Source organism: Prosopis cineraria, unplaced genomic scaffold (assembly GCF_029017545.1).
Source record: "Prosopis cineraria cultivar Desert tree isolate PC_DT_omini unplaced genomic scaffold, ASM2901754v1 PC3, whole genome shotgun sequence".
NCBI classification, from domain to species: Eukaryota; Viridiplantae; Streptophyta; class Magnoliopsida; order Fabales; family Fabaceae; genus Prosopis; species Prosopis cineraria.
Window position 1 is genome coordinate 38,014,003 of NW_026555334.1, and position 12,989 is coordinate 38,026,991.

A 12,989-nucleotide genomic window follows, 5' to 3' on the forward strand; every position below is an offset into this window, starting at 1 on the left:
AAAAATTTGGTCAGTGAGAGAGGCTGAGTTTAATTTTACTTGTAACATTAAAAAATAAAAAAAATAAAAAATGAATCATGATAAATCTAAATTTTATAATTTTTAAAAATATAAATTTAATTTAAATGGTTGAAATATCAATGGAGAGGAAAAACAGTGAAAAAGCTCGCCAATTTAAAAGTCTAGGTTTTTATTTATTATTCAGCTAGTTTTTTAAAGAGGACGATGGGTCCTTTTACTTGGTTATTGCATTCATTTTTTTTTTTAAAGGAACAAAAATATTTAAATTTACTGTCGATGAAGGGGTGCATCGCTGCATCCATTAAAATATGACGTGTGATTAAATTAAATGTTCTTAAAAAGATTAAATTTCATTAAAACATTTAAATTGACCTGATGCTTTAAATTTTACACGTTTGCTCAATAAAGATGGTAAAATGGTTCGCCGATGCCAAAGAGCATAAAAACAAGTGTATTTGAAAAGAAAATCACGCAGACAAGTGACAGAGTCAAAGCCAAAAGCTTATTATTCAGTCACTTTCATTAATCATTTTCTTCTAATCTGGCGTGACCGTGTGAGTACCAGGCATTAGAAGTGGGGAATTAAAAGTTAAACAAGGAAAAAAAAAAAAAGGTTTCTGATATCTTTATTAATGACTGGAAGCAGCAAAGATCCAGCTAGAATCAGAATTTTGATTCGGAGATGATATTAAGCAATAAGCGGTGCGATGTTCAGGCGTCTCCAACCTTGCCGATTCTGAGATAAACTGGAAACCTGGCAACCTTAAGCAGAGATCCATCTTCAATCCAAGCACTCTTAAATCCTTCAACAACATCCTCCCTCAGAAGCTCCACGCCCTTCTCAATGGCTGTCTGGTAAGCTGACGATGATCTCAGGTACGTCAAGAAATCATCCAAATCCACCTCCTTCTCCGTCACAAACTCAATCGGCCCCGTGTCATCAGCTCCATCCACCGGCTCAAACGGAAAATCAATGCTCCTGTAATTGTTGTCCACCAATTCGCGTGCCCGATCCCAATAAGGCTTCAGTTCAGCCGCGTAATGGTCGAACACTTTATCTACTGCGTCCGTCACTCGGGGCACGTTGTAACACCAAGCGGCAATCACCCCGTGAGGTTTCTTCAGCACCCATTTCACTTGGCGATAGAAGGTCGGGAGGTCGAACCAGTGGAGTGCCTGAGCAATGGTCACCACGTCTACTGTTCCCTCCGGTGCCACCTTCTGTTCTTGCTCCGCCAATGACATCGTCGAAGGCGTATGCTGGAATCGCACGTTGGGGAGCTTCACTGCGTATTCTAGCTGTTTCACACTCGCATCCGTGCCTACCACATTCTTGTATATTCAGCCAACTGAAATTCAGATTACCCTATCAATCTTTTTTTACGAATGGAGAAAAAAATTAAACAGGGGAATAATGAGGAATTCGAGCAAGAGGAAGGCACATACATGGTGGGCGGCCTGGCCGCTTCCGGTGCCGACGTCCCAAGCGAGTTGGTGAGAAGGAGTCTTGGAAGCGATGAAGCGGAATAGCTGGGAAGGGTAACATGGCCTCGAAACTGCATATTCCTTTGCCTGCTTCACAAAGAGGTCAGCCATCGCTGCGTTGAATTTTCTTTCACAATCGCAATAGCAACCAGAATCCAACTAATAGAATTGAGATGTGAGTGGTGGAGTTTGCCCCTCCCTTTTAATATCAGCACGCATGGTCGTGGGGCAACCTATCCTTAAACCTCGCGTATGTGTGACATACGCACGTCAGGATGCCATTTCTGACTTTGATTTTTCTCTGAAGGAAGCTGCAAGTGATCTTCCTAATAACTTCATCGACCGCTGTAATGGCCTGTTCCAGTTCTTCCACAATAATTATGGTGCTCATTTACCATGAAACATTATAGCACGTGATTTAAAATTATCATTCTAATTTGTATGGAGCACATCCACACATACTTCTCATGACTGTTTTAAGCCTTCAATAAAAGGTTTTAAATAAATATCAATCTTATTTTCAAATTGTTTTGTCTCAAAATCAATATAAATAACATTATATACTTTCATTTCATACACAGATGATAGATTATAAATCATCAAAAAAATAGACTATGTGCTATGTATACTATTAAAGCTATTGTAAAAATTCATTCCATCAATAAAAAGTCCAAGCTTAAAGTTTGTTGGCTTATTGCCAAATTTAAAAAATAAGAGCCTGCTCCCTCCATTCAAAAATATAAGATATTTTTTAAGGAGTTTGATGTTAAAAAATATAAGGCATTTTTAGTTTTTTGAGGTGTAAATATTGTCTTTTTTCTAAAATTGCCCCTATTAATAATAACTTTATATTTATTGTAGGGTATTTAATAGGGGTAAATATAGAAAAATAATGTTAGTTGAAAAGTAGGTAATTACTTTAGTGGAGGTGAGATTCAGTTAAAATTGCCTTATATTTTTTAATGGAGTGAGTATTTGTTTTTTGTTTTTAAAAATTGTTTTTTGTTTTTTGAAAACAGAAAATTTTAAAAATTTATTTGAATAAGTGTTTTTCATTTAGTTGTTTTTAAAATTGTTTTCATTTTTTGTTTTTAAAAACAAGAAAATTGAAACAACTTTATGTTATTTTTTTTATCTTTCTTGTTTTTAAAATATAATACATTTGATAATTGAAAATTATAGCTACTTGATTAATTTTTATTATTAATCACAATCATTAAATGCTTATAACTATTATTAGTAGTTTATTTTTTAATTTTAAAATTTTTTTTAATTCACATAACCAAACAAATTTTTATTTTATTTTATTTTAAAAATAATTTTGAAAACTATATCATAAAATAGTTTCTAAAAATAAAAAATGAGGACAGTAATCAAATAGGCCCTAATTGATCAGTTTTTTTTACTAAGAAAAATTGGTTGGATTTCAAAGTTTTTCATTGAATATCTTCTTATCTGCATGTCACCTCAAAGTTCTTTGTGTCATTAGTATTTGCAAACAAGTGCTTAAATCTTGATATAATTAAAAGATACTATAAGACCTTTATTGAAGTTCTTTTCTCTTTATAACGCGATACCTCACATCTCAAACACTTTTCCTCCCCTTTAAACTCTTTTTTTTTGCATAGCATGTAATCATTAAGGCATGTATATATCTTTTTATATTCCTTACCTACGGGGCATAAGATCTCCTTAGCCTCATAGCAATAACTTGATAGTTCATTGTCTTTCGAAAACATTATTTGAGCAACTCTAACAATTCTATAAAAGTCTTATTACACCACCCACTTCTTGCTTTCAAAATAACTAATTTTAATACCATAAACAACAAAGACAAACGGTCACAACTTGGGTATAAAAGTTTCTTCACATCTTTGCACAAGTCATCATATATATATACTTACACAAAGGGCTTCTTCTTAACATCACGAATCATGTTCTCTAACTGATATTCATCCATGTATACTTCATCAATATTGTTAACTTCTTCCATATATAAGACATGGTTGTTTGTGCCAATCATTTACCATACCATATCCACACCATATAACTCTTGCAAAATCCATTACAAATCAGGTACTCTCATATTTCTATTAAACTTAATAGAGCCGGTAATTTGGCTAAGCCCGACGAGCCAAGCTGAACTCTAGAGAAAAATTTAAAGCCAAGCCCAAAAAATATCAATTTTTTATTAATTGGACCGTCCAAATATCCGAATAAAAAATAATTTTTTAAAAATATATAAAATATGATAAATATTAATTAATTTTTTAAGTTTTATATCCTTTTATACCAAAATACTATACATATAAGTGTTTTAATATGGTTTTTTTTTAAAAAAATAAAAATAGTTATATTTCATATTTTTATTATTTTTAATCAATAAAATATCTCAAAATAATATTTAAAATATATTTTAATATTAATTTTTATATTTTAAAACCCAATTTTTTTTCAAAAAAAATTTGAGTCCTATAAATCATTTGCATATAAAAATAATTTTATATTTTTTATAAATTAAGATAATTAATATTAAAGTAAAAATAAGATTCAAAATAATTTTAAAAATAATATTTAAGCATATACGGATTTTTGACTCTACTACTAGATAAACATAATAACTAAGAATAATATTTTTGAAAATTATTTGGTTATTGTCCATACTAAACTTGGTTAAAAATTAAAAGTAAACTAGAGTAAGAATCTCTTATATGTAAGAGTTAAATAATATAAAAAGTTAAATAAAAATGATTTTAAAAAATAACATTTTACTCATAATTAAATAATTTTTTTATAATATAATGATGGTAATTTTTTTTATATTCATAAAAATAAAAAGTATAATTTACCTAAAATTATTAAAAACTTTGAACTAATCAAGATAATAATTTTAAGTTAGTAGTCTAATTGTGATTGAATTGAGATCAACTTAATCATAATTAAAATAATATAAATTTATTAAAATATATAAAATATTTATACATGACTATGATAAGAGCAATATTTAAATAATTAAGACATTAATTTATAAGTAAAGGAAATATTCATGAATAAATTATAAATAATACAACAAAATAATAGCAAAGCTACTTAAGTACAAAGTTTATATGTTATTTTTAATTTTATTTTTTTAAAATTAAGATAATATTTTACACTTAATAGAATTATTTTTAAAATTGGTTCAAAAAATAAAAAAAATATTTTTAAAAAATTTTGAGTATTCGGGCCAGCCCAAAGGTGTTATGGTTGGGTTTGATTATATGGGCTTTTTTAAAGAAGTGGAATACTTTAAACCCAATTAAATAAGCCCGGCCCGCTCGAATTATCAGCTCTAAAATCTAATCTTCTCTCATTTAAGCAATTCACACAAAGACAATAGAACTTTTCACTATTGTCTTCAACATTATTTTTAACAAATTTTAAAAATTCTTTCACCTCATTATTATACTTGATACTTGATCTTCTAGTATTTATCTAACTATGCTCCCTATTTCATAACCTAAAGAAAAATAGAGTTCTTGAATTATCACTATAAATTTATATTAAAAACTATTAATGCATCTAAAATTTGAAGCACTAAAATAAAAAGGGAGAGAATAAAATTTAAAAAAAATTACAGAGTTACCCTTAAAATTAGGGCTTCCCCATCTCAATTTACTGTGAAAATAAAGTCATAACAAACTCAAGAAAGTATTTTAACAAATTCGTACACATTTTGTTTTGATAGATATCGAAACTTCAGTTGGATAGATCTCAAAAAATGTGCTAAACCTAAATGAAAAAAAATCAAGCAAAAAAAAGTCTTACTTAATTAAAATTAATAAAGAAGATTGAGCTTACCTTGAGTTTAAGAGAAGAAGAAGAGAGAAGATGCAAAGAAGATGCTAAATAGGAGGAGAAGAGAGAAGAAACACACAAAAGAGATGGGAAGAGGCACAATGTGTAAGGGAGAAGTATAAGGTCACCCTTATTAATTCACATTTAGTACAAAAGTCAAGATAATTATTGGACTAATCTAATTAGATTATTGAGTTTGCAATTTTTATGGAAACGAGATCCCAAGTTTTCATTCATTTAGTAAACTCAAATCAGAGTAAAATATTATTACAAAAGCATGGATACCTTTAAGGAGTTAAAAGGACTCAAAACCAGTAGAAAAATATCAAGGAGTGAAAGACAGAGGAACACATCGTGGCTTGTTCTTCTCTGTGCTGTAATGTGTTGCATAAGATATGACAACATCTAAGGACGACTTCCAACGCACCTCATTTGTCGTTCAATGTCCGATTGAAGTGATTTAAGTGCCTATAAAAAGTTCTTTTCATAATTAACTAGTGACACAATTTTACTCCTAAAAGATTTTACATAAGAAAGTTGGACATCTAAACATATATTCTTAACATTTCACACTTTTTACAACACAAGGGTATCTAAAATTCCACAGTTGTAAAAATACTACTAACACTTAAACCACATTCAATGGACTAGAGGTCACCTATGCAATACTCCACGTGCGGACAATCCTTACAAGATCTCATTCTCACTCCTCAACCCCCTTAATATCAAAAACAAGAGGGAGAGGTTTAACATTGCATTAATCACTTAACTTTAAATACAATAATATGATAGTATTCTCTACACCTTCACTAGTATTTTGGCCTTACCTGAATCATTTAATTGCTTTTACAACATCCTCAAGGCTAAAAATATAATGATCTAATCATTCATAAAAACATAGTGCAAGTATAACAAAAGAATCATTCCTTAATTGGCAATATCCTATATATTATACAAAATAAATTACAGTAGGAATGCAAAATTCCTAAGCCTCTGGAGCTTTTCCTCTATCTGCAATTAAGCTAAAGCCTAGAAAATATTAAAAAAAAGGCTGAGTATAACTACTCAGTAATTAAGGTTCGTCTATCCTATATAATTGCATATTAATCGATAAAAACATATAATTAAGAGATGAAAAACTTATCATAGTTACAAAATTTATCTCATTCTCATTTTTCACAACTCATATCACAAGGCATATTATCACAATGTAGACAACCATGTGACAATGGCCCTATCAACAATAATGATACATATTGCTACGATAATAACAACCATGTGATAATAACACACATAATTATCATGGCTTATCATAAATTTATCAACCATGTGACATATTGAATAAAAAAGGCATGATTAGACTATTTTTATATCCTCCTTATACCTTCTAACTAAAGTCATGGGCTATTAATCAATTAGGCCTCCGTCAATGTAAATGAACCACCCAAGCTCACCAATTGTAAGGATTGACCAGACCAAAAATCACTATACTCACTCTCAGAACACGGCTTCCCCATCCTCAAATCCCTAGGGTATCGTAAACCCTATGCTAAACCCCTCAACAAGCTAATAAGTTAGCTAGATTTGAATCCCTCAACAAACAATGAGATAATCCCTCAACAAATATTGGGACAATGCTAGCCTTTATTCACCAAAAGGCGGCCACATAATATCATATGGATTTATCTGTTTTTTTCCTAGACGAACTCCTGCTAAATGATCATGCAATGTATGATATTCACTCATTTCACATGTTCACAACTCAAATAACTTATTAGGTTATAATAATAAACCAACCCTTGTGAGCATCTTTAATTATTCATAAATATTTTCCATTTTAAAACTCAATTACGCATTCTCTATATTACACAATCATTAAATCAACTTTTAATTTTGACTCATAATTTTATATAAAAACATTCCAAGCTCAACCTTTTTCTTTTAAAACATGATAGTAGTATTTCAAATATATCATATTCAAACATCATATGTTGGCACATAAACACAATTATGCAAAGTACTCATCCACATCAAGTAATTCATTTTTAAAATATAAATCAATTAACAAGTAATTAAATAGAATAATTTTTTCTCAATTACCTCAAGCCTTTGATTTTAAAAAGTCAAGGGTTTACCCCTATAATTTGCTTCCAAGCTTGCTCTTAAGCCAAATATCGTGTACGAGGTGATTAATCTATAATTAATCAAATTTACAATCATCAACATTATTATGTGCAACTTAACTTCTTCACTTAAATCTCTAAAAATATTTAAAGCCCTTATTTCTCACATTTAAGCTTATCCATTAGATGTAACTCCCATTACCTTCATTAAATACTTGACTCACCATTAATGACTTTCAACCGCTTTAAGAACCTATATTTATTATTCATTTTCAGACATTAATGATTCACAACCACCATTAATGTCAAAAACCTTCAATCATAAGTTTTAACCACTTAAATAACTCTCAAAATCTAACTATAAACTTAAGAAAATGGGTTGAGAAGGGAGAAGGAGAGGTTAGGAGACTTATTCTTAGAGTTTAGCAGTTTCAAAATTCCTCCAATTCTCTTGAAAATGAAGCTCTAGTAGAGATCTCCAAGTGTTTTTTGTTTTTTACCTTCTAATTCTTTTGATTTTTCCTCTGATTCGTCTCTTATTTCTGCAGAATCAGAGTGTGCACCATAGCATATGGTATAAAGAAGACTTCTCATTCTTTTGGCCATATGCACCGCATGTGGCACAAGGACTTCTTCCTTTGTTTTTCACCTTTCTTGATGCCCAAGTGATCTAATTTCACTTCAGAACTAAGTTTATAGCTGAAATCACAATAAAAAATACTCATTAGTCCTCTCTAACAACACATCACATTGATCTTATTTAATTATCCTTGCTTAGTTTGATTAACAAAAGGGTTTAAATTTTTAAGATGTTACAAAGAGAAGAGGTGGTGTGGAGTTTCAACAACAATAGAGACAACATCAATTAAGGGAGGAGAGGGGTTTTGAGCTCTCAAGGGCAACAATAGAGTGCGTGGGGAGAAGGGCTAACGAGTGGCTACTAATTGCAATCACAAGGAAGATGATGGAAAAATAAAAATTTTAAATCACAGATAACATTAGTTAAAATGACTAACCATGTCATTTTCACTATCATAACAGGTATCACTAAAATCATTGATGATAATAATTAATTATGAAATTTTTTAATTCATAATAGTTTTTTACATTGGGACACTCGCTGTTGAAAATTAAAATTTTTAATTAAAAATATTTAATATATACTTTCAAGAGTGGATCCCTTGGCACTCGCTGTTGAATGTTATACTTTTAGCTACAAATCAAGAAGTAACTGCTGCAATGGACTAAATCATTTCTCATAAATTTTGATGTCAAGAGGTTTTATTCCAAATTAAGCATGGGAACACTACTTGCAAATTTAAAAAAAAAAATTAAGTTGCAAATAAGGGAGTAGTAGTTGCAAATCCTTGAAGTGGAAGGGCATGCTCTGTTTGCCTTTTTGAGTATTCATGACATGGACATGTTTTAGAGAAGCGTTACTTTCAGTCATTGATTCAGGGAGAAGAAATAACAGAATCGTATTCAGAGTAGCACTATGTCTGCACTATGTTCAATATTTCATCTACTGGGACCATCACGGAAAAGTCTTGCCTAGCGGAACATTAGTGGCAGAGAACTATGTTTTCAGAAGGGATTCAGAAGCATGAGTTTCTAGGAGAATATCTGAACGCACGGTTAGAATTTTATAAGGGTAGTTTAATATTTTTGCTTTTTAGTTTTTGATCATCGAAGGACTAAAGGACTTATATGGAGTTTTTGATATCTTGAACAAACTGCTTCTTTGAAGACCTTATTCCCTATTATTATTATATAAAATTTCAATAGTTCGTTTTATAACCTACTTTACATGAAAAGATGAACGCTTTAAAAGGAGTATATTTTTTACCACATCATTCCTAGATCATACATATATGAAAAAATGATCAATATGAGTAAGATTAGAGGCTGCATATACCCAAATGAATTAGAAGCTAAGGGAACATGTAGGCAATGGAGTTTTAATTTGGGAAAATGACAATTACAGACATTGCAAAAATAATAATAAAAACATTGAATTATTAAAATATCATGGAAGAACAATGATATTTATTTGCAATTAAAATCCCTCTAACTATACCAATGGTCATTTGGTTCAATTAATCAAGAGTTAATTCAACTTATTTTGGGTCTCAAGTCTGAATCTTAAGATATAAATAATTTTGTTAAATAAATATGCCAAATACATATTCGATACATCTTATTGTGACCAGGCATCTGTTATAACCTTGGAAACTTTGGCAAATGACCATGCATGCACGGAAGTGGACTGCGCCAACCCACTCTGTATTTCTTTCAATACAAGCGTATTTCAGATGTCAAGCAAGGCTGAGTAATTTAAGATTAACGTGATGTACAAGGGTCAGCCTTGAAACACAGACTCCTAACCCTAAACAGGATGATCATTCACCACTTTACTAATTTAATAAAATAGAAAGGGTTATTGAGCTAGAATATTACGGATCACGAGTCTCTAACAAACCGAAATGTTCTAAAATTTAACAGGAAAGGTAGATAATGATCCTTTATGTTACAGATGTCATCCAAGCTTTCTCCAAATGCAGCAAATCAGAGGGTTTTAAACAGGATTAAAGGGCGAGCAACAAAGAAACAATTATTTTTTTTTTTTTTAACCCATGACAAGCGTAAAATGCATGCACAGTTGAAAATAGAGATGAGCATGCTCTGGAGGAAGTTTAAGGAATGTTGTTACTACTCGCTGTCCCATGGGAATTTCCTGTGAGCTAAGCATAACAGCAAGAAGAACTAATCTAACGTGTTGAAATTCAATAATATCAGCAAACTTCAGGTGCAAGTGCACCTACACCAATAGCGTACAACAAATTATTAGGCATTCATCTTATTCTTTATCGTTTACCAAGTTGTTGATCATGTTAACCAACGGAAGAGTTCCTTTTGCCATAATCTCTATCCTAGATGTGTTAGAAGCATGAGAGAATAGAGATAGACCAAAAAATATGAGTTCAGGAAGAAACAGTCTTGATGATAAGAAGCCATGCCAGTAACGAGGTTCTAGATCAAAAAATGCGTCAAAAAACCTCCTCGTGCCTGGTAAATCAAGCTTCAGTAAGATGTCCATACCAAAACAGAAGAACTCCCTTTGTCTCCTTCTTTGGATTGGCCATAAATCCCTCCACACTTGCGCAGATAGTTCAGCTCCTGAAAGGCTACTATCGGAACCAAGACACTGAACAATGGTATTAGCAACAATTGGTGCCGTGGCTAGGGTCCTAGCTACCATATATCCAGTTGAAGGATGCACCATCCCGGCCGTACCACCGATTCCAACCACCCTTTGGGGAAGAACAGGGAGGGGGCCACCCATGGGAATGACACAGTGTTCATCTTCTTCAATGCTTTTCACTTTAATGCCCAAATGTTTCAATCGAGCGACCATTCTTTCCTGGATATCAGCCATTTGTAACCCTGGCCGAGCAACTAAAGAAGTTTCTTCAAGAAAGATCCTGGTGGATGAGAAGGGCATTGCATACAGAAAAGTAGGTATTCTGCTATTTCTCTCTTTCAGCTCCACGTTACCATCCAGATGTGACTCTCTCCAGTCCATGAAGACCATTTTATCTACGTCAAAAGGGTGCTCATCAACCTCAGCTAAAATTCCATATGCGACTTGGTAACCTGGATTATACGGTTTATCATACTGAACGAGACATCTTGAGAAGCCGGTTGCATCAAGAACCACAGCAGCCTGAACAGTGACACCATCATTACATATCAACACAGACTTGGACTCCTCGTGAATTACCTTAACAACTTTAGCTTGATGAAACTTAACACCGTTTGAAATACATTTCTGCAACATCTTTGACTTTAACTGCTTCCTGTTGACCCTCCCATAAGGTCTATCTAGATCCTTCTTCGTTTGTTCATCAATGAAAACAACAGCACCAGACCAAGTAGTGTCAAGGCAATCAAGTAAGTCCATAGCTTCAAATTCATCTACCCAGACACCATAATTGTTGGGCCAAATCAATCTGGGATTTGGGTCAATAGCGCAAACTGAAAGACCAGCCTCAGAAACTTGCTGCGCAACTGCAAGCCCAGCAGGGCCTCCTCCCACGACAGCGAGGTCCACCACGATGCCCTTCGACGAGTCATACAGAGGAAGTTCAAAATCCAGAGTTTCCTTCTTAACTTCGGGAACAAGCTCCAAAAGAGCACTACTACTAGCCCTCGTACAAGAACTAACCCATTTCACGTGTGATTTCTTGGGGAAAAATCTCAGCTCCTGGTTCTGGAACTTCGAGGAGGCAGGATTACTCAATTTTTCTGAATAACCGTGAAGTGGAAGCAGAAATTCAAGGTTGTTAGGTGTTTTAAGCAAAGTATCCATAAGCACGAAATATCACCGGAAATCCTTATCCTAAATCAACCACCGCAGAGCACCTAGCACACCATCTGGGGCCAAAAGTGGATTCGCGCCAACTAGATGTAGCTATAATGGAAGCGAAAATAAAAAAGCACAAAATCGAGCTATAATTAATCAGAAATTCTTGACAACAATATTTTCAGGGAAAGCAGAATCACGGGAAAGCGGCAACAATATTGAGAAGGGAATTAATTAGTGCATTAAGCAGCGAGATTGAGTGAATGGCTTACCAGAGAGGAGAGAAGGAAAGCAAAAGAATCATGGCAGCTGCGACTCGTGGAAGGGTAAGGAGGGGGTAGTGGAGGGATGTGGTGGCTCACCAGATCCAATCTCGCAGGGGAGGAGTCTCTGGTAATGGTAAAGCTCGAGTGGCTAGGCGTCAGGGACAAATTGAGGTGGGGTTACCTCAAGGCGCAAGAACTGAGAAATTCTATTTTTATTAATTATCATATAACAAAGTTTTCTACTTGCTTTTGGATGATGCCGAGTGGCCACCACATGTTGGATTGGCCAGATGTCAACTAGCCGGTGGTCTAGATAACAACGGCAATCATATTATCGGCGTTGTAGGCAAACGTTTTCCCTTTGACCCTTCCCTTCCCCTATTTGAATTGTTAGGGACGTTAATTTGGGTGGGTTAAATTAGATAAAAATAAAATTAAGCTCGAAAGTTTAAAAAACAATTATTTTGAGTTTATTCAAACCTTTTAAATAAACCTAAAAAATAAGGGTCAAGTTTGAATTATATAGGCTTAGCCGAATATTTAAAATTTTTTATTATTAATAAATACTATAAAAATTAAAAAATTATTTTTTTAAAATAAAAATTGAAATTAAAAAATAAAGTAAAATAATATTTAATAATTTTGATATTTACGTTAGTCCAAAAGGCAAAGGCATCAAGGTTAAGTTTGGTTATGAGTTTTTTCATATAGTAAAATATTTTAAATTTAATTCAAATAATACCTGAATTGAGTGCCACCCCAATGATCAGCACTATGAATGAATTATTTTATCTTCTGTTTATTCGGCTTATGCTTTGCTCATGTTTGGTGCAAACAACTGACAATTGCAAGTCTGTAATTCAATTATATATACATATATATATTATATATATA

At 32.6% G+C, this 12,989-nt stretch overlaps 2 protein-coding genes across 2 annotated transcripts; both read right to left on the reverse strand.

Annotated features, from left to right (window-relative positions):
- Positions 1-501: 501 nt before the first annotated feature.
- LOC129306622 (uncharacterized) lies at positions 502-1,727 on the reverse strand. Its single transcript, XM_054947303.1, has 2 exons — positions 1,438-1,727; positions 502-1,356 (listed from the first exon to the last, which is right to left on the reverse strand). Exons 1-2 carry the CDS (start codon positions 1,615-1,617, stop codon positions 733-735), a joined length of 804 nt encoding a protein of 267 aa, XP_054803278.1. The 5' UTR covers positions 1,618-1,727; the 3' UTR covers positions 502-732.
- An 8,503-nt stretch (positions 1,728-10,230) lies between these two features.
- Positions 10,231-12,293, reverse strand: LOC129304515 (lycopene beta cyclase, chloroplastic/chromoplastic). Its single transcript, XM_054944201.1, has 2 exons — positions 12,102-12,293; positions 10,231-11,937 (listed from the first exon to the last, which is right to left on the reverse strand). The coding sequence occupies exon 2, from the start codon at positions 11,833-11,835 to the stop codon at positions 10,324-10,326; it is 1,512 nt and encodes a 503-aa protein (XP_054800176.1). The 5' UTR covers positions 11,836-11,937; positions 12,102-12,293; the 3' UTR covers positions 10,231-10,323.
- Between the last annotated feature and the right edge of the window lie 696 nt (positions 12,294-12,989).

Excerpts from the sequence above, each read along its gene's own strand:
- LOC129304515 (XM_054944201.1), bottom strand. The coding sequence starts at position 11,835 with ATGGATACTTTGCTTAAAACACCTAACAACCTTGAATTTCTGCTTCCA.
- LOC129306622 (XM_054947303.1), bottom strand. The coding sequence starts at position 1,617 with ATGGCTGACCTCTTTGTGAAGCAGGCAAAGGAATATGCAGTTTCGAGG. Across the intron at positions 1,357-1,437 it reads TCCTCTTGCTCGAATTCCTC|AAGAATGTGGTAGGCACGGA; the intron begins ATTATTCCCCTG and ends GGCTGAATATAC.